The sequence below is a fragment of the Mesoplodon mirus genome (assembly GCF_964341445.2).
Source record: "Mesoplodon mirus genome assembly, chromosome: 10".
Classification (NCBI taxonomy): domain Eukaryota; kingdom Metazoa; phylum Chordata; class Mammalia; order Artiodactyla; family Ziphiidae; genus Mesoplodon; species Mesoplodon mirus.
This window is the reverse complement of record NC_138986.1, coordinates 66961379-66982568: the sequence shown is the minus strand read 5'-3', so window position 1 is coordinate 66982568 and position 21190 is coordinate 66961379. Positions and strand designations below refer to the sequence as shown.

The 21190-nt window shown below is 46.7% G+C and overlaps 1 protein-coding gene across 2 annotated transcripts in view; it reads right to left on the bottom strand.

Annotated features, from left to right (window-relative positions):
• BACH2 (BTB domain and CNC homolog 2) overlaps window positions 1-21190 on the bottom strand; it is a 357735-nt gene that overhangs the window by 14156 nt on the left and 322389 nt on the right. For both annotated transcript variants that reach the window (XM_082633604.1, XM_082633605.1), the window contains one exon: window positions 3414-5012. In XM_082633604.1, coding sequence (XP_082489730.1) covers window positions 3414-5012 — 1599 coding nt within the window. The remainder of the gene's footprint in view (window positions 1-3413; window positions 5013-21190) is intronic.

Below are 21190 nucleotides of genomic sequence, written 5' to 3'. Positions count from 1 at the left end.
CTTTAACCCATTTATGGGACTCTAACCCACAAAAATAAAAGCACCAACCACTAAACATGTTCACAAGAATGTTTATTGCACCAATGTTTGTAAGAGGGAAAAAACTGGAAACCGGAATGTCTGTTGATAGGTGATTTATGAGTCAGTTATGATTTATGGGAACCATGGATGTTAAAGAACCATGTGTCAACCCTACACGATTGGCCTAGAGGCAGGTACACAGTAGACAGCTATGTGCAAAAAGCAAGTTGCTTAGTAATTACATGGCAAATGGTATTAAAATAAAACCCAAACCCCTAGAGATGCAAATGCATGTTTGTATGTTGTTGTAGGCACAGAGAAAGCCTGCTAAATTTGGTATGTTAGGGGCTGGGTATGCTGTGATTGATTATTTTAAAAAAGGAACTTAAAAAAGCTGATTGTTGATAAAGGGACAATATTGTGCTTATTTAAACTTTCCTCAAAGCTGGGGAATAGTTAGGATGAGAAGTCAATGCTGGCGAGATAGGAGAGTTAGAGGGTGTAACTAGAAATCAGAATATAAGGTAGGTTAACACTTTTCTTTTGATCTAACATTTTGGCTCTTTACAGAGGAAGAGAGACTGGGAGGAAGCCAGGACCCGTCAGTCTGAAGTACTAAACAGGTGGCTGGCTGGAGGTGGAAACTCTTCTTTTTTGAATTTTATTTATTTTTTGGCCATGTCACACGGCATGCGGGATCTTAGTTCCCTGACCAGGGATCGAACCTGAGCCCCCTGCAGTGGAAGCGCAGAATCTTAACCACTGGACCGCCAGGGAAGTCCCCTGGAAACTCTCTTTTTTTGGTTTCTGGCTCTGGCGTCTCTTTGGGGTTCACTTGGAAGAGAAGTCACCTGGAACCTTACACAAGAACAGATTGGGAAAGAATCAGCCCAGGAGATGTTGGCTTCTGGATCAGTTATGATTCACTTTGTGAAGGGTTTGCCTTCAGTGTTATTACACACTTCTACTGGGTCAAAGAAACTCCCCAAAGCAAAGTATTAACTCAAAGAGGAGCAGTCATGCTAAGTCCCTGAGACAGTTCTTGCAAAACCTAATCTCTTACTTTAGGAAAACTAAAAGGTCAAATTGGGAAAAAACCTTAGCTCCACTATAACAATCCTACCCAACACGTACTCCCGAGAGGGGCTAAATGTGATTCCCGAAATGACACAGAAATTTGGAAAATGTCTCTTCTTTCGAGACTGTTTAGAAATGCAAAGAACAGATCTATTTTTTAAAAGTGAAAATAAAAATATTTTTGAAAACAGCGGTATTTTTTGAGGGGAGACTAGTCCTGTTCATGACTATTTTATAGGTTGAATGGTTTCTTCCTGTTCTTTTTTTTCCCTCCCCACCCACCCGAACCAGGGATCGAACCTGCGCCCCCTGCAGTGGACGCGCAGAGCCCTAAACACTGGACTGCCAAGGAAGCCCCGACTTTTCCTTTTCATCGATTCATTTAAAACTGAAAAGGTCTAAGGTAGACAAGTGATAAGGCCCGAACACAGGAAAGACACATGTGCTCTTGTTGGCAGCATTTAGTTCCAAGAAGTGACTTTAAGTTCTCTTTGGGGACATTAGAGAGACAAAAGGAGATTTATCTGAAACCGACAGGTCCTTACACATATGCAAATGTCATAAACGCACACTCCCTTTAGTTAACGGTGAGGCTCCTCTTAAGGGAGAGATATAAAGAAAACAAAGACTCAAAGGCATTTGTCCTTTTCTGGAGACATCCTTGGCAAGGGAAATCATTACCCCGATGGACCCAGCGACTGGGCTTCTGCATCAGGGGTGCCTATGAATAATTTCAGGGAAAAAAAGAAAACCTCCTAAACGTTGTGATCCGACGGAAAGAAATGAGTGAGGAAAGAGAACGCACAGCCTTTCACTGTTCTCACGAAACCTCAGTCCTCTCAGGTCAGGGACACAGATGTGAGTCTGGCTCGGGGCACTGAGCCCAACCCTCCATCCCAAACCTGAGGGGATATAGTGTATTCAAACAGCAATCGTTTCCCATTCAAATTTCCTTTTTAATGACTTTTAGCTAAATTAAATCCTTTTAGTAGGTTTCTTTTTCCATCTTTGCCAGGCAGTAACAGAAGAGCGGGGACCGGGCTAGCCAGAAAACGAGGAAGTGACCACAGGGCACTTCTGTAGTTGGCACAGGAAGTTTTGGAATCTATTTTCAAAACATGCCCGATCTACAGTCTTCATGTGCTTCTCGCCAACCTCGCAGAGACTGAATAAACCGCACGTGGCTCTGTGAAAACCCACCTCACCCTGGGTGGCATTTCTGCTGTCTGGTTGGGTTAACATCCCTGCTTCACTAGAGGCTAATAACCAGGGAATGCAGACGCGGGCGGAGGGCACTGGCATAATAAGGACCACGCTTCATTTCCTCCTGTGTTTTTCGGAGAAGCAGCTCTCGGGAGGGACTTCTCACCGGAGGAAGGTCTGAGACACAGGTGGCGGTCTCAGGTTGGTTCCTTGTCGATCAGCAAGACCGTGCCAGATCATGACATAGACACCCTCAGATCCTTCCGGGGGCCTCTCATGTTACAGGGGAAGGGGGAGCATCTGAGGGCGTCTATTCTTTCTCTCCTTGGCCACGTGAGTCTTGCTCACGATGTGGCTGGCGTGGCTCCTGCCTCCTCTCCCAGCATTGGGAAGACGCAGACAGAGCCTTTGGGAATTTTTATCTAGAAAGTACTTTGCTTTCAGGGTGGACAGAAACTGCTACTGAACCCCGCTGTTCCTTAAAATGACTCTCACCTTTTGTGGGGAGCTTGGGAAATGACATATGAGTGACTGACAAGGGTGCTTCTTCAGTGACACTGGGACTGGGACAGATGATGAGCTGTCCATCACCTGCATCGAAATGAATGGACAAGGGATGGCTCCAGAGTCCCATCTGACAAGGAAACTTAAAGGTGCTGGGAAAGCACCTGTTTAGTGTGGATCTCTCTAGTTTCAACCATCAGTTTTGAAAGCGATTCTATATTTTCCTTCACCCTGAAGAGGCGAGGGGCAAGGATGAGGGTGAGGGGTATGGCATCCTTTCAAAGCAGCCAGAGGAGAAGGAGAGGGGGGCGGGAATCGGAAGCACCTGCTCACGCTCTCAGGCATTAGACTTACTGTCTTCACTAAGCACTTTGCCTCTGCTTGTTGAGTACTGAAATCTCGATCAAATTTCAAGTGCTTTCTAGGACAAAGTGGTTAATTTGGAATCGCCTGGAAGCCTCCTGCCTCTACGGATGAGGGAGACGGTCCCTTTACTGTAACCTTTAATCTTGACAAACAAGAACGATCTGGCAGTGGTGGGGGGCAGGGAGAGTCCAGATAAAGGACTGAGGGTGGATCACATGCTTGAATTTAGTCGGGTTCCCTACCTCCTGGCCCCTGTCCTGCACAGGACACGACTCACTGTCTGCTTCCGAGAACGATCCGGATTCGTCGCTGGAGTTGGTGCCGTAAGACTGCTCACATTTAATCTGGGGTCGGACTTGGTTGTACATTCCATCTCCCATCAGGCCTGGTTCCTGATGTTCTGTGGCCAGGAATCTGGCTCCCTGGGAACAGGGCGAGGAAGAGAACTCGCAGAGAGGCAGGCTGCAGGGCGAGCCCCCGCTCCCGTCCTCGGCGTACGAGTAGGAGGAACACGAGCTCGAAGTCCTAGTCCTGGTCTCCAACGGGGGCGAGCGAGGGCAGACTTTGATTGGCACCGGGCAGCTGGTGTTGGGCCGCATCCTTCCTGGCAAGTGTTCAGCCATCAGCCCACCGTGAGGGTAGGCCTGTGAGCTGGGGAGGGACTGGCCAGTCCCCACCCACAGGCCCTTTGGCACCGGCTCGGAGAGGTCTTTGTCCAAACCGCTGACCCCAGAATACGAGGACACCGCGGTGCTCACTTGGTCACAAGCGCTGGAGGAGAAGATGACACTTCTCCGGTCCAGCTCTCCTTCCTGTTTACAGAGCGCCTCCAACCCAGGCCCCTTGAGGGGCGACCCCACTGTGAAGCCGGACGCGTCCTTCTGGCCCATGTGGGGCTGTCCGTAATTCCCCGGGAAAGGGGCGTAGTCACTTTTAAGGTCACCCTGAGTGATCCCCTTGTCAAAAGGGCACGCGGAACTCCTGGCAAAGTGCTGCTGAGAGGTACCGGGCAGGCCGGACAACTCCACACTTTTTGTTAAGCTGAACAGAGACCTTAAGCAGGAGGGGGAGGACGCGCCCCTGGACCTCTCCAGGCAGGCGGCCCCGGCAGGGGGGGCGGGGGCGGGCGCGGGGGCGGGGCGGGGCTGTTTCCGGTCCATTTCCACGTCCCCGGCTCTGTCTCTGACGTCAGGCTCATCTCCAGACAGGCAGAGCGTGATGCTCTCTTCTTCGTTCTCTTCGCTGGGCGGCTCGCTTTTGATCTGCCCCATGGCAAGCCCCGGCTTGAGGCTGTTGCCCGAGTTCTCTTCGCTGAATGTGCTTGCAAAACCTGAGGTACTGTGTGATGATGCGTTATAGACATTCTTGGTACATGCAAGCTGGTATTTCTTGTATCTGGGGTACTGCGTTAACGCGTCCTTTGCCGCGCTCTCCTTGGTGTCCGCGGGCACGTCGGACTCCGGCAGCAAAACTTCTTCCTTCTCCGCTACTGGGACGGCAGTGGCCTCAAAGCTGACGGGGTCTGGAAGCATCTGGTCCCTGGGGCAAGCCATCTTGGCCGTCTCCGAATCCATCGTCTCCTCCTCTTCCTCCTCTTCCTCTCCGGCGCTGTTCTCACGGTCCTCGTGCGGGCGCTGGCACGCACCGTCCTTCCGGCACACAAACAGGCCATCCTCGCTGTTCAGGAGCTGGGTCTGCAGGAAGCTGAAGCAGGAGTCCTCCAGGTTGTGCATGCGCAGGAACTCGGCACAGCGGATGACCTCGCGGATGTTTTCTCTGCTGAGTAACAGCTTGGCGGTGTAGGCGAACTGCAACAGCGGCCCAAACCCCCTGGCCGTGACCTGCAAAACAAACAGGGGAATTGCCGACCGTTACCATCAGCACTGCTATTGTCCCGAATCCCTCAACTGAAGCAAGATAACCAGACAGCGCTAATGTCCCAGGGTAAAGACTGCAAAGGAGCAATTAATCTCGTCCTGGGTCAGCAGTGATTCTGCTTCCAGTGATTAGGGCCTGTCTCGGGCATGCCAGTGCTGTACTCATCACGACACACAGAACTGAAAATCATCAGGGTCAAGTGGCTAAACAAGATGACAGTGGCTTCAGTGTTTACACTAATGAAATATCCTGGCAAAAGTGCACGGTAACAATGGGAAGCCTATTAATTTCCCTCCCCATCCGTCCTGTTGAGAGCCACTGTACGTCAGGAGTGCTGTGACACTTCTTACAGCTCACTCGAGCCAAAGAAAGCATTATAGTTTTCTTGTCAACTGCAGAACTAGCAATATGGCCCTGTTAGAAACCGGAAAGTCCACGGGGTTTTGAAAATAGTTTTTCCCTCACAAAGTTAAAAAGAGACGTTGAAAGCAACTCCTGTTGTTTGCTCATTCATCATGGTTGCTAGTTGAGATGCTCCAGTCATCACGTCATATCCCATCTTACAATGATACGAGTGATGACAGTCCAAAGCAGCGTTCTCAAAAAGAAATTAACTCCTGGCCCCTAAAGAGGGTGGAGGGTGGTTAGAGCTAAACAAGCCGGCTGTCATTTAAACGGCTGAAGCTGCTGAATGGCACAGGACATGGGCAATTCCTTCCCTAATTATAAGCAGCAGCTTTGCCACGCAGCTGTCTTCCTTCCTGGTAAATCTTCAGGGGCTGAGCCTACTGTCATGTGCCGCTTGTCCATTACACATTTTCCGCAGATTGGAAGCGTGCTATTTATGCACAGCTTGTGTACACGCGCATGCCTGCACGCGCACACACGCTGAATGACTTAGACCATTGGAGATATGTTGCCTAAGGCCAGTTGTTCTTTCGAATGAAAATGGATTAAACTCGCTGGTGTTCAGGGCAGGCTTCCTTACCCTATACACAAACCCGCGCATCCTCTACGTTCTTGCAAGCACTGCTGACCCTATGAGGGAGGGAGGGGAGGCAGGTCCATGAATCATGTGGACAAAACACATGAAAGCAGAGGTCATGGGGTCCTTGCTGGCAGCTACAGTACCAGTGACTAAAAAACATCTGCTAGGGGAGTAAGCGCAGAGCAAGATGAACCCACGGGCTTTGGAGCCGACTGCCACGTGGACTGGATTCAGAACAGCACACAGAACCCAAACTCCTGTGAGGACCTGTATCTGCTGTTCAGGATTCAACACAGACATCAACTCTTCTGGGAGCCCTCTGCAAAGTTCTTAGACAGCGAATGACACCATCCTCTCAGCCCCCATAGCCGAGGAAAGGAAACGCCCCGCCTTCCCCAAGGGAAGTGCTGATTTTATATCACTGCATTCTAAGGGAATGCCTAGTAAGGGAAATGTCTTAGATACATAGCTGAATGGAATTTTAATTGTTAATATTTCTGAAGTACTTTAAATACAATTCAAAAAAAATTTCTCCATCAGATACTGAGTCCTGAGATGTTTGGTTTAAAAAAAAAAACCACAACAAAAACCCATGACCGCAAGACCCACGTTATAGTTCTACAAGGGCAGTCATTGCCATCTCCCATGTATTGTACTTAACTGTGTCAGTTTCTACCAGTAGACAGCAAAGCTTCTTCAGATCAGGGATTGTTTCATTTCTCTTTGTAACCCTGCACCTAAGGAGGGTCTCTAAACATCGGATGAAAGCTTGTATATTACTGAATATGTCTGAAGTCTACCTGTGCCCCTAACATACAACTATAGTGTCCAGAAAGTGACAACACACTCTGCTTGGTGAGTACCGTCTCAAATTCCTTTTGGAGCAAGGCACTGTGTAAAGCAACAAACTACACCAATTAATCAGTGGCAGGCAGGGGTGCTTATTTGTCACGTCCCCTAGCACCTATACTGAAAGGGAGTTCACCTGACCTACACTTTTGTTCTACTAAGCTGACATGGCAATAGATTCAGCAAATGTCTGTTTTATGTACTTTTCTCCCAGGAACCTATAAAAGGGAGTGTAAGGTAAGGAAGTGCATATTGATAAGTAACCAAAGAAGGTTGATGAGAATGTCACAGGACCCATTTCTTCACTGTAACACGGCTCCACCACAAAGAGAAAATGACAGAATCAAGGCAGAGTTGACCCCTCCATCAGTAAGCATCTTCTCCGCTCCTAGGCAACCTGCCAATTGTAGAGTGGATAATACACATCTTGAGTTTTGGCAGATGCGCTCGTTATACGGGAAATCGGGGAAACTCATCTTGATGCTATTTATGTTTTTTTTATACAGTCCTCCTCACACTCTCATCCCCCTTTCTTTTTTATTTTGATGCGGTCTCAGTAAGCTGTACCGCTATCCCCCGCTATGGCTGCTTTTAAAGAAAACTGCTAAAGAAGCTAAGGGACACTCTTGAGGATCACTAGAGCAGTCCTGGGCATCACCACTTGCCTCATGGCAGCAAGGAGCTGCAGAAAGCTTCTCCACTCAGGGCCAAGCTAATACTTAAATGTATGAGTGGGTCCAAGGATGCCAATAATCACAGTCTCCACATCCCAAATCAGTTCATTGATCCTCTGGGGGCTCAGGAGACATGATGAGCTTGAAATGATCATCACATGGTCATGAACGAGTCATGAATAAAAACAGGGTTGTAAAATGTCATTCAATCCCAGGTCAGAGGAAACGGTGTCCTCACCATGAAATTTCAGGAGTCCATAATTAGCTCTTCCCTCCTGCGAGTTTATTTATTTACTTATTTATTTTTTGCGGTACGCTGGCCTCTCACTGTTGTGGCCTCTCCCGTTGCGGAGCACAGGCTCCGGACGCGCAGGCTCAGCGGCCATGGCTTACGGGCCCAGCTGCTCCGCGGCATGTGGGATCTTTCCGGACTGGGGCACGAACCTGTGTCCCCTGCATCGGCAGGTGGACTCTCAACCACTGCGCCACCAGGGAAGCCCCCTCCTGCGAGTTTAAACCATGCTTCGTCATATTTAATTCTGCTAAATTTTGCTCAGCTTCTGCGCGCAGGGCTTTGTCTAGAGAGTCAGTTACTATTCACCAAGCTCCTGCTAGCGCCCAGCACCGTGCTAGCTGGTTCTCCTAACGCACTGGAAGGCAGGCATGATTGCCACTATTTTGTAGACAAGGAAACTGAGAAGCAAGGAGGTGAAGGAGTGCGTCCAAGGTCCTAGAGCTAGTAAGTAGAGAGTTGGGATTCCAACCTAAGTGCTATGGAAAATGGTTAAGTACAAGACTCAGCCCTGTGCTCAAGAAACCTACAATTGAGCTTTGAAGAGGAGATAAGAACAATAAGTTAATTTTCAGGAACCACGTAAATCAACAATGGTAAAGCAAGATGACACGTCACAAGATGACATGATTAGTTGTCAACTAAGAAATCCTGACCAGTTCAGAAGAGGAGACTGCTGAGGTCTGTGGGATCCCTTGATGCAGGGACTTGTAAGCAGGACACCTGGAGTGTACTGAATTGCCCCCAACTGGGTCCGATCGGGGTCAAGGGTTGCTTTGATACAATGGGTACCTTCTGAACTGCCACTGCTGTCCCTTCCAGGAACCGATCTCTGGTGCATTTCAGCCCAGTTGCAATAGCTCCAAATACACAAAACAGAAAGTGGGTGCCCATAACACATGCAGGCCGGTGTTAAAATAGGCAGCGGCTTTCTAAATATTGGTTTAGCCTCCATCTTGAGGAGCTGTCTTTCCATTTTGAGGAATCATTTAGGCTCATGTACTCAGAAAGCAAATATCCAGGTATCGGCGTGAACCTGCATGTTTATGAAACTGGGGCCACAAGCCTGCATTGTTATTGACTTTCTGTTTGGAACAAGTAAGGCTCTGATAATGGGAAAAATAAGAGGGGGTAGGAGGTGGAGAATCACCCACAAAACTAATGACCCATAACAATGTTATTTAAAAACGTAATGATCATCAAGTTACAGTGGAATGAAGTGATGAGAAATAGCAAGCCAGTCCCAGCTCACTGGTATTAATGGAGCTGTGTTCCACCGCTCTCAGGGAAGCAGACATACCTAGGCTAAAAAATCACCGGTCAGGAATGGCCTAAAGGAATGATAAACAAATGCAAAATACAGTATTAGGGGCACCTGGGATAACAGTCTTGCATTTTGAATGGAATCTTTTGGTTGGTTCATTCTGAGGAGTGTTTTCTTCATCACATGATGGTTCCATAATATGCAATATACATTGTGCTACAGATGAGACTGGCTCACATACTGGGCAGAATGGAGGGTGCCCTGGGGGACTAAGACCCGTGAGAGGTCAGGAAGTAATCCCGCCTTGCTGTCTGGTTGCTCCCAAGGAGGCGGTGACCTCATCCAGCAGTTGGCACACGCAAGGCGAGTGGCTCTGACCTTTGGGTTTAGGGCCTGAAGGAAACAAGGTCAGACTACCAGACTCGTGCACTGTGGTGTGAGTCCACATGCCTCTCATGGGTTGAAAATCTGACCCACTGAAACTATGACCCTCCACCCTCTGTTCCCTTGGGTTCTGATGTATCATCTCTCTGCTGTGGGAGAAAGGAAGATGAAGTGATGAGAACGCAGCTGGCAGAGGGCATGCTTGGGTGCTGTTTGCAGAGCTGGGGAGCTCATTCCCTCAGGACGTGGTCCGCGTGCTGCTGGACAAAGTTCGTGAGAGGAAACTTCTAACAGTTTTGTCACTCTGGATTATTACAGGGATCAGGCATCTGGGCTTCAGGCATAAATGGAAAATAGGGTTTGGGAATTTTTATAAGACTTGGAACAGCATTTTCTTCTCAAGCCATGGGATGAAGGTCTTCTCTGCTGGTTCTGGCAGTGTATATTCATGGCTGCAGCACTGAGGCCATCTACCCGAGCCTGATCTGACGGGTCAGGAGATCTGGGGACTGCGCCCCAGCAGAGGGGTGGCACGCTGCCCAAGGTCCCATAATCACAGCCTTACAAAACACGGAATCTTTTACTTTTAGCAACATCATGTCCCAATGGAGCCGGATCTCTCCTACACGGCTGGAGCAGGTGAGAGGAGGTAACAAAGCTATGCCGATGGGCTCCTGAAAACACTGACAACTCACTCCTCTCTTCCACCTCCACAGTGCACTGCATCCCATTCTGCAGGCTGAAGACCGACTTGGCGATGAGGCATCGCTTCCAATCTTAATTTTCTATAATTAATATCCATATTATCACTTGTTTCTCCCCAAAGCAGCATGCTCTATACGCATACTACATTCAGGATGTATTTGTTAAATTAACCTCACTATTTCAACAAAGCTTCTGGTTATCTTGGTACTAGTTTTAGTCAATGATAGAGCCAGACCAAACAACCTGTTTCCATTCCTAAAGGAACAATACAAAAACTAAAGCAAGTTGATTATATGTACAAGTATGTAATTTCACGCAGTGGGTTTTAAAAAAATTTGTGTTAGTGAATGTGGCTTAAAAGCATGAACTTAAGTGTCTTTTCTCCACTGTGCAGGCTTGAACTTGGGTTTGCAGCCACAATACAAAGTTCCTCTCCTTTTTGTAAATCTGTCCCTGAGATTCTCTATGTGATCATTCAGTCATTACTATTTTTTGTTTACTCATTCATTCACTCATTCATTCACCAACCATGTTCTGGGCACTGACCGTGCACTGTGTGATATCTGAGGGCACCAGCTTTCTTGGATTCCAATTCCAGCTCTATGATGTACCAGCTGGGTAACTTGGGCTTCTTAGTTAATCTTTCTGTGCTTCAGTTTCTCCAACTGTAAGACCAACAGTGCCTGCCTTGTAGTAAAACCTATGGAATAGCTTCTAGCATTGAGGAACAGCTATTATTATTGCTGTTATTACAAAAATGAATAACATATAGTCTCCTTCTCCAAGGAACGAAGAGGGTGACCAGAGAGACAGATGTTCGACCCAAATGTCTACAATGTAATCCAGGTATGTAACAGGTATTTGCAGGGTGCTGAGGCAGGACCAAGCTGGGGGTAGTAACTCCTAAGGGCGTCAGCAGCGTAGCCTTCCTAGAAATGGTGACCTTTGCCCCAAGTGTTGAAGGCTGAGTTGAAGTTCATCAGAATAGGTCAAAGAAGGGCCTGGCTCACTCCCTCATCTCCTTCAGGCTCTTCCTCAAATGCTACTTTCTCAGTGAGGCCTTTCCTGGGCCTCTAATCACAACGGGACTGGCTACATGATTTGCAGGATCCAGTGCAAAGTGGAAAGGTGGTCCTCTTGCTCGGAGATGCAGAACTTGAAGATGATGACAGGGTCCCTCTGAGCAGGGGACCCTAGGCAATTGCACAGGTCGTAAGCCCTTGAATCTGGCCCTGCCAACACACATTTGCTACCTATGCCCTGCAGTTGAAATGGGTTCTGCTCCCTGAGCTCAGTGGGGTGATGGCATCCTAGGGTAGAGCCAGTGAACTCCAACTGAGTGAAACTCCCCAGGCTAGCTGGCACAGCCACTGGGACCAGCAGTGTAGGTCAGCGGTGACTGGCAGGATCATGAGTATCTTGGGCTGAAATACACAGTCAGCCCACGAAGGTACTTTTTGGTTGGTGAAAAGAAAAGAAAATCATGTAGGTTAAGTGGACAAAGCCCTGCTTGAGTCTCTGTGATAGAGTCATCATCCCACACTTGAGTCAGTTCACAGATCCAGGAACTCTTGAGGAAGGGTCCTATAATAATCCAGGTTGCCGCTATGATTTCTTCTGTCACAAGGGTTTGCAGAAACATACATCTGGTAGTTTTCCTAAATCATGAACTATACAAACTTTTTTTTTTTTTTTTTTTTTTTTTGCGGTACGCGGGCCTCTCACCGTTGTGGCCTCTCCCGTTGCGGAGCACAGGCTCCGGACGCGAAGGCTCAGTGGCCATGGCTCACGGGCCCAGCCGCTCCACGGCATGTGGGATCTTCCCAGACCGGGGCACGAACCTGTGTCCCCTGCATGGGCAGGCGGACTCTCAACCACTGCGCCACCAGGGAAGCCCCGAGGCTGGGGGTTTTTAAACTTTGTTACCCAGGTTCCTTTGTCAGGTGATTTACTCTGCCAACAGGGGGCACTGGTGGGAGATCAGAGGTAGGAGGAAAGAAGCTGTGGTTCCCATTTCTTATTCTCTTTCTCTGTCCTTACCTGGTAGGGTGCCTGGAAGTGGTGGTCTTCTCCCCAGGTGCAGCCCCTCCTGCAGGCTCAGAGGTCCCTTTTATCCCTCCAGCCCCGGGAGTGAGAGCTGCTTCTGTCCGTCATTAATCACTGGGTTAAGTCTCCTTCCACTTCCTGTTCTTTCAGTTTTCCAGCACCTGTGTAACCAATTCGCTGTCTTACACCCCCTCTATTTGAAACACCTGTCATGGTTTCTGTTTCCCTGACTCAATCCTCATCCATTTTACAGACAAGGAAGCCAAATGAGGCGAAGCCCAGAAAGCTCGGAAAGGTGAAGGGATCTTCCCAAAGTCACATGTCTGGTCAGCCAGGGCTTCAGCTCAAGTCTTCTGACTGCAGAGTTCAACTCTCCTGCTCCTTTCATACCAGTTGCTGTCTCTCTGAAGTAAACCAGAAAAGGAATGATATTTCATACTTCAAGTTTTACTGCACTCTCTAAAACATTCACTTTTATACAGCTCTATCCAAAGAAATCTGGCCAACTGAATGTGGTACTTCCCGGGTAGGAAGAAGGGTGGATCTCACATTTGGTTCTATCGTTATTTACATTATTCAGATTCAGCGTCTAGATTTCTCCCAAAGAGTGAAGCTAAGTGCTAAGTCCCTTTCCTGCCTGGTGAAAGCTCGTAAATCTAGGGAGCTCTTCTATCGCCTAGGAATTTGATAAATCAGCAGGCTAAGCTCAGCTTCATTTCTTGGAATCTGGAAGGCATCAAAGCAGAGACGCCTTTCTGGCGGGGAGCCATGTGGGACCAAAGCTTTGTTCCAAATGAGAAAGGCAGCCCGATAAAGCTGATGTTTAGGGGGCAAGTCACGTGGCCCCTGCCTGTGTCAGCTGGCTCAGAATTATCATGAGGCTACGTAACAGCCGAAACTGCCCCTGAGGTATTTGGTTGTCTCAGGTTGAAGCATTCATTATCATCTTTCCTGGGAACAGGCAACACCTTGGCCCTGTGGAACCTTCATTTCACCGGGGTGATTTTACCCCTCATCTCACTGCTTCATGTGTGGCCTTAATTACTTTCTCATTCAGCTACAGACGGTTATATTTCCAGGTAAGCGATGTGGGCAAAAGTCATATGTGATTCAAATATAAGGTACTGTATTCATATTTACTCTAAAAGCATACAAGGAAAACAGAAAAATCTCTCTTCTGAAAGATTATATAATGAAGCTCATGGAGTAATTTTTAAAAACTCAATTTCAGTATAACTGTAGATCTTAAAATAGGTATACAATAGTAGTAACTTTTTACGTTTTTCAGTGTAAAATGAAAGTGAAAAGCATCCCACTCACTGGTAATGAAGTAGTAAAACCTGCATCTAGATTTACAGTTTCATTTGAAAAACCACCTCCAACAGAAAATTATTTTTTAAAAGATTTTTAAAATTACCTATTTTCCACCTGAATGACCCTCTCCCCTCTTTCAGGAAATGAATGATCTTCGTAGACAAGAATTTTCTTGAGTCAAGGTTCGGTTTTACCTCCTAGACCCCTCTAGTCCTTTCAAACCAACCAGCAGCCGTTTGATGTTCAACCAGAAAACACAAACCATTTTTTAAAGCTTCTAGTCTTGAGGAGTTCAGTTCCTCATCAGAGCCTGCTAATGCTTCTTCCTATTAAGCCAAAATTCCCATCCCTGAAACCTAACCAGTTACAAGCCCCTCTCCCCTCTGAAACATCTTGAGTTTGACTACGTCCCCAGCAGATACCTAGACTGAGTAAATGCTCCAGTCACTAGAACAGAGGACAGAACTGTCACCTCCCTCCGTCTAGAGCCTATTTTCTATGAATGCAATGATTTATTTCATTGCCACTTGTTACCTATGGTGCTACCAATTACCATCTCTGTGCTTTTTGTTTCTAGCATGTGCTACTGATAAGCCACGTGTCCATTTTAATCTTGCAAAATTGATTTCTTGACCCAAGAGTGTATACTTGTCTAGATATTCAGAAACTGCTTTTTTATTATATAAACTGTTCTCCTTTTCATTTTTTTGGCTGTGCCACATGGCATGCGGGATCTTAGTTCCCCTACCAGGGATCGAACCCGTACCCCCTGCAGTCGAAGTGTGGAGTCTTAACCACTGGACCGCCAGGGAAGTCCCTCTAGGCAAACTTTTTAAGATCCACTTTCTTCCTTTTTTTGAAAACTATAATGCCATTTCTTCATCTCCAGACTTCTGATGCTTTGCTGGGCTCCACAGTTTCTCAAAGATTTTGACCTTAACAAGTTGTACCATCATTATGTCTATTTTTTTTTCTGTACTTTGGGAGCTTTACTTCCTCCAGACTGGGGGCTTAGGCGTTTTCTTCTACCTGGGGTTTCCATTTCTTTCTCCAAGTTTTTCTCAGTTTTCCATCTAATGAACATTCTCCATGACATACAATACAGAAGTAACTCAGGGCTCTTTGTCATCCTCAATACTAAATGCTCAGCCCCAAGGAGCAGCTGTTGGGTTTCCTCGTCTTCTTGCTCCACAGAGAACAATATACTTGTTTTCCTTATCTGTCCCTCTTTGAAAGGTCTCCACTCATTTTGGGTTTGGGTTTTCTTGATACTGTTTTTGTGGGTCCATATACCTTTTCATAGTCATTCATGTTTTTCTACCATTAAAAAAAAAAAAAGAAAATTGAGCTAAACAGAGAACTGCTGGCACCATTACCCTCCTTTGTTGAAACAAAAAAGGTCCTCATCTGAACTCTGTTTTGGGCATTCATAGACCTCCTGAGTCATCTTTCCCTGCATATGCGTAATTTCTACATTTCTCTTATTTAAAAAAATCTCTCAAAAGGTCATGAACCCCCAAACTAGAAAACTCCTAAAAGAAAACATAGGGGAAAAGCTTCGTAACACTGGATTTGGCAATGATTTCCTGGATATGACACCAAAAGCATAGGCAACAGAAGCAAATATAGACAAATGGGACTACATCAAGTTTAAAAACTTTTGTGCATCAAAGGACACAACAGAGTGAAAATGCAACTGACGGAATGGGAGAAAATATTTGTGAATCCTCTATTTAATAAGGGGTTAATATCCAGAATATATAAAGAACTCCTGTAACTCAACAACAACAAAATAATCAAATAATCTGATTTTTAAAAAAGGCAAAAGACTTGAATAGGTATTTTTCCAAAGGCGATATATAAACTGCCAACAAGCTTATGAAAGATGCTCAACATCACTAATCATCAGAGAAATACAAATCAAAACCACAATAAGATGTCACCTCATACCCACTAGGATGGCTACTATCAAAAAAGGAGAAAATAAGTATTGGCAAAGATGTGGAGAAATCTGGAAGCCTTGTGTGGAGTTGGTGGGATTGTAAAATGGTGCAATTGCTTTGGAAGAAGAGTACGAACGTTCCTCAAAAGATTAAAAATAGAACTACCATTTGATCCAGCAATCCCACTTCTGGGTATATATCCAAAAGAATGAAAAGCAGGAGGTATTGTACACACCCATGTTCATAGCAGCACTGTTTAGAGTAGCCAAGAAATGGAAGCAACCCACATGTCCATTAGTGGATGAATGGATAAACAAAATGTGGTATATATATATACAATGGAATACTGTGCAGCCTTAAAAAGGAAGGAAATCCTGTCACATGCTACAATATGGATAAACCTTGAGGTCATTATACTAAGTGAAGTAAGCCAGTCACAAAAAGACAAATACTGCATGATTCCACTTATATGAGGTACCTAAAGTAGTCAAATTCATAGATACAGAAAGTAGAATGGTGGTGACCAGGGGCTGGGGTCAGAGGGAAAGGGAGGTGGTCCTTTAATGGGTATAGAGTTTCAGATTTGCAGGGTTATGAGTTCTGGAGATCTGTTTCATAACAATGTGACTATGTTTAAAGTAAGATGAATGTTTGATGGACAATAGTATAGGACACTTAAAAATGGTTAAGATGGTAACTTCATGTTGTGCTTTTTTTTTTTTTTTTTTTCTGCGGTACGCGGGCCTCTCACTGCTGTGGCCTCTCCCGTTGCGGAGCACAGGCTCCGGACGCGCAGGCTCAGTGGCCATGGCTCACGGGCCCAGCCACTCTGCGGCATGTGGGATCTTCCCGGACCGGGGCACCAACCCGCGTCCCCTGCATCGGCAGGCGGACTCTCAACCACTGCGCCACCAGAGAAGCCCCCATATTGTGCTTTTTAAAATCACAATAAAAAGGTCTTGAAATATTTTGGACTGTGCAAAATCTCCTCTTTGATGGTCATGTTCTCTAAAATGATATGGTCTCTTCTAAGGTTTCTCTCATGTATACTCGTCAGTTCCTTTTAGTCAGTATTAGGACCAGAATAGCAATTCTAGTCTCAAACTCTCTACCCTCTTAAAGGTGAAACTGCCAATAAGGCACATCAATTATCACTCAGGTATTCTTTCTATTAGTTGAAGAGAATTCTGATAGCTATTTATATAGTTGAAGTTCTGTATCATGCCTCTCCTTTGCCCTAATCTTGTAAATGGGAATTGGAACATGGAGCTGGTAATTGCTCTGACTGTATAACCCATAAAAAACTCCTACTACACTATCAGTTTTGTTTCTCTCTTTTCTAATCTCTTCCTAGTACTCTTTTGAAGGCTCCTGCCCTCATGTTTCTTGACTTGCTTACAGAACTTCTGGATAGATGGTGCTGCTCTGCTTTTCTTCCCAGTTGGTGACATTTTTAATTTGAATATGGCATTCCTTTTCAGCCATATCTCGATGTGACGCCCTTTTGCTCGCCAGGTTACCTGGGTTACCTAAGAAATTCTATTTATCACCCTGGCAACAATCCCCAATTCAATTTAATTACTCCTGTTTCACCCACTGATAGACATTGGAAACTGTAAATATTGCTTCTGTCTTCCCCTTCTCCTTGGTTTATCCAATGATTCACCAAATACTTCTCACTTTCACATCAATGTCAAACCTGCTTGCTTCTGTGATAATTGGTGTCATGTCGTTTCCCTCCCCCTCCCCCCTTTCAGTCTAAAGTACGAGACTTCTGTGCTGTGGGTTCTCCATAACTATTGATTGAACTGAATAGAGCTAACCCTAGTCATGGCTGCCGGGGCAAGCAGAGGATTTGAGTCCTTCTTTCACATGACAATCCAGCACATATTTGAAGACGTCTGTCGTGCCTGGTTAGGGAATCTTTTTTTCCTTCAAGAACTAAAGTCATATTTTCCATCTGAAATGAAAACTGAAGAACTGACAGATCACACATCTCTTACGGAAAATGTTATTTTCTTCTTGACCTCTGGAAGCAAGTGGGTTTATTATTTATTTATTTATTTAAAATTTATTTTTGGCTGCATTGGGTCTTTGTTGCTGCGTGCGGGCTTTCTCTAGTTGCAGAGACCGGGGGCTACTCTTCTTGAGGTGCGGTGGCTTCTCACTCTGGTGGCTTCTCTTGTTGCGGAGCACGGGCTCTAGGCGCGCGGGCTTCACTAGTTGTGGCTCGCAGGCTCTAGAGCGCAGGCTCAGTAGTTGTGGCGCACGGGCTTAGCTGCTCTGCAGCGTGTGGGATCTTCCCAGACCAGGGCTCGAACCCGTGTCCCCTGCATTGGCAGGCAGATTCTCAACCACTGCGCCACCGGGGAAGTCCAGCAAGTGGGTTTACATTCCACTAATACCCCAATCGCCAAGAGGACTCTGTGCCACCAAGGGAGGATCACTGGTCTTTAGCCGGGAAAGTAATCTGACCCTGACAACTTGGGCAACTCTGCTGCCATTTCCCCTTTCATTTGCAAAACAGGAATAAATAAATAGGGACATGCTGAAGAAATTCACACAATACATTCGAAAGGCTTTTGAGGCACAAACACTAAAAATTCTAAAAAGATGTGTATCATCCTTTCAAGCAGAGCTTTTCCATTTGCAGTGGAAGTGGGTGTTACCGTGGCTCACAGAAGGAACAAAGCTACAGATTTTGCCTTACGGGTATGGTATCCAACAGCAATAAAAGTATTTCTACCGTCTTTAGTTTCCTTCCTCTCAGTCTTTTACTAACCACCCTAAAACAGAAGTCAAGGCATGCTGACTGGGTTACCCAAGGCTGTACAGTAAGCCGGGGTAAATGCATATATGGAAACCAGACGTTTTGCCAAAGGGACTGTATACTTCTGATTTCCACTCCCCTCTCCTGTTTCCCCAGTGGGCTCTGCCAATGGGGAAGAGTCAATGCTGATGCAATGCAGGCACCATCTGTGCTCTGTGAGGACTTAAACAACGGCCATCGACACAAAGCTTCCCTACGTGAGCTGGACAACGGCTGCCCTGGAGCCGAAGGACTCACAGACGGAACACACAGCTCCGTAGAAATCAGGGCTGCAGGAATCGTTAGGACACAATACCCACGCTCCTGGATGGGAGCATGAAGTCAAGTTGGTCACTCAGCCACTTCCTCTCCTTTCCCCCTATTTCTCATCTTTTCTATGTGTGATTCCCGACGTCAAGGGAGGGAATGAAGAGCAAGCCGATTCCATCCATCAGCGTGGCCAGGGCTGCCGTTTTTGCCTGGATCTGCTGGGCTCTGGCCCTGTAGCCTTCCACAGCCTTCCCTGGGACATTAGGGCGCCAGACTTGCAAATGACATCAAGGGGACAGGGAGCAAGCTTTGCTGAGAAGGGCAGCGTGCCGGGACTTGAGGCTTCTGGGGCATGAAGGCAGGGGCCTGTTTTGGACACTGGTGTCATCTCTGGTACCACTGCTGATGCAGGTGAGACAGAATTTCCACCAATGACTGGGTGGCTGTATCCAGTTTCTGTGGGGCTGAAACACACTTTTTATGGTAATTCAGGGGATGGTGAGAAAAGGAAATAAGTCACAGGTGCATCCAAAATGCACCTTGGAGGCTGTTCTGGGCCACCTATTTTGAATGTGGCTTGGAACTGTTACGAAAGACCTCTTTACTTACAGCTCCTAACTAGGGAAACACCTTTTCTGCTATAAATAAAGATAACCAAGCATCCTGAAAACAAACTTTTGATTTTTGACAAACACCAACTCTCAAGAACAAAACAAGGTGTTTTGTTTTGGGTGAATCAAAGTATTTCTGAATATACTTTTAAGGATGCGAGTTGGGGCTTCCCTGGTGGTGCAGTTGTTGAGAGTCCGCCTGCCGATGCAGGGGACACGGGTTCGTGCCCCGGTCCAGGAAGATCCCACATGCCGCGGAGCGGCTGGGCCTGTGCGCCATGGCCGCTGAGGCTGCGTGTCCGAAGCCTGTGCTCCACAACGGGAGAGGCCACAGCAGTGAGAGGCCTGCCCGCATACTGCAAAAAAAAAAAAAAAAAAAAAAGGATGCGAGTTAAGGCACCAACAATACTTGGGGGTGTTCTAGTATTTTGATGGAATTTTAGTCATCGAAGTTGCAAATCAGAAACCTAACAAACCATAATGCAAAACAAGCCCTCCAGTTTCCTCGCACTATTATAGTAGGAAATACTTGGCTCCTGGCAGGGAGGACCCTCCACAGCAGATTAGCAGCAGCCTTCCAGAGCAGCGGAGCTTTGAAAACCTCACCCAAGCTAGCAGGTGTCTGGACAGCACTGTCATTTCTTTCTTTCTTGTTTTTATTTATTTATTTATTTATTTAATTTATTTTTGGCTGCGTTGGGCCTTCGTTGCCGCGCGTGGGCTTTTTCTAGTTGCGACGAGCGGGGGCTACTCTTTGTTGCGGTGCGCGGGCTTCTCAAACTGGTGGCTTCTCTTTCTGCGGAGCATGGGCTCTAGGTGCACGGGCTTCAGTAGCTGTGGAACGCGGGCTCAGCAGTTGTGGCTCGCAGGCTCTAGAGCGCAGGCTCAGTAGTTGTGGCCACGGGCTTAGTTGCTCTATGGCATGTGGGGTCTTCCGGACCAGGGCTCGAACCCGTGTCCCCTGCGTTGGCAGGCGGATTCTTAACCACTAGCACTGTCATTTCTTTAACAAGCATAGGATCCCAGGGCTTAAGAATCTCTAGGTAGAGTCATCATTGTGGTAAAAATAGTGATACTCAAAGCAAAAGGGAAAACTAACACCACTTCTCCGCTCATGACCTCTCTCCTCTCTGATGATACCATCTTTCCTCTCTCCTGCACCTTGATGACCTTTCTGGATCCTCAATCCCAGGGAGGCTGGAGGGTCTTTGGGTAAATGTTCCTTCCCAACATGGACTTTGTTTCCAGCAGCAACGCCCCGCTTTAGAAAGCAAACTATTTTTTTTTTTTTGGCCGCGTGGCTTGTGGTATCTTAGTTCCCCAACCAGGGATCGAATCTGCACCCCCTGCATTGGAAGCACGGAGTTTTAACCACTGGACCATCAGTGAAGTCCCTACAGAGCAAACTTAATTCTCTTCCATCTTATCTTCCAGATTGACCCCCAACTGACCCCCCTTTCAGTCTCATCTCCAGTTATCCTCTTGAGCCAGACCGCCAGCCTTTCTCTGGCCTTCTAGCATTCGCTCAAGCTGTGCTCACTGCCTGGATGCATTCTTCACTTTGCTTTACCGATTCCAACTGTACCTGTGACATCTGTGGAGGACAGGGGAGGGGGGTGTCCATCAGCATGGAATACAAGGCCAGGGGAAACCCTTGCAAAGGAGGTGGCAATTAAACTGGACACCTCCCACCCACCCACCTGGACAACAGCTACTGCCTATAGACCCCAGACCTGGCATTCAATCACATGAGTGCTGTTTTGCATTGTTAGCTGAATGTGGTGCCTTTTTAAAAAAATTTATTTTATTTACAATGTTGTGTTAATTTCTGCTGTACAGAAAAGTGATTCAGTTATACATACATATATTCTTTTTCATATTCTTTTCCATTATGGTTTATCGTTAAGATATTGAATATTGTTCCCTGTGCTATAGAGTAGGATAGTAGTCGTAATAGTTTGCATCTGCTAATCCCAAACCCCCACTCCTTCC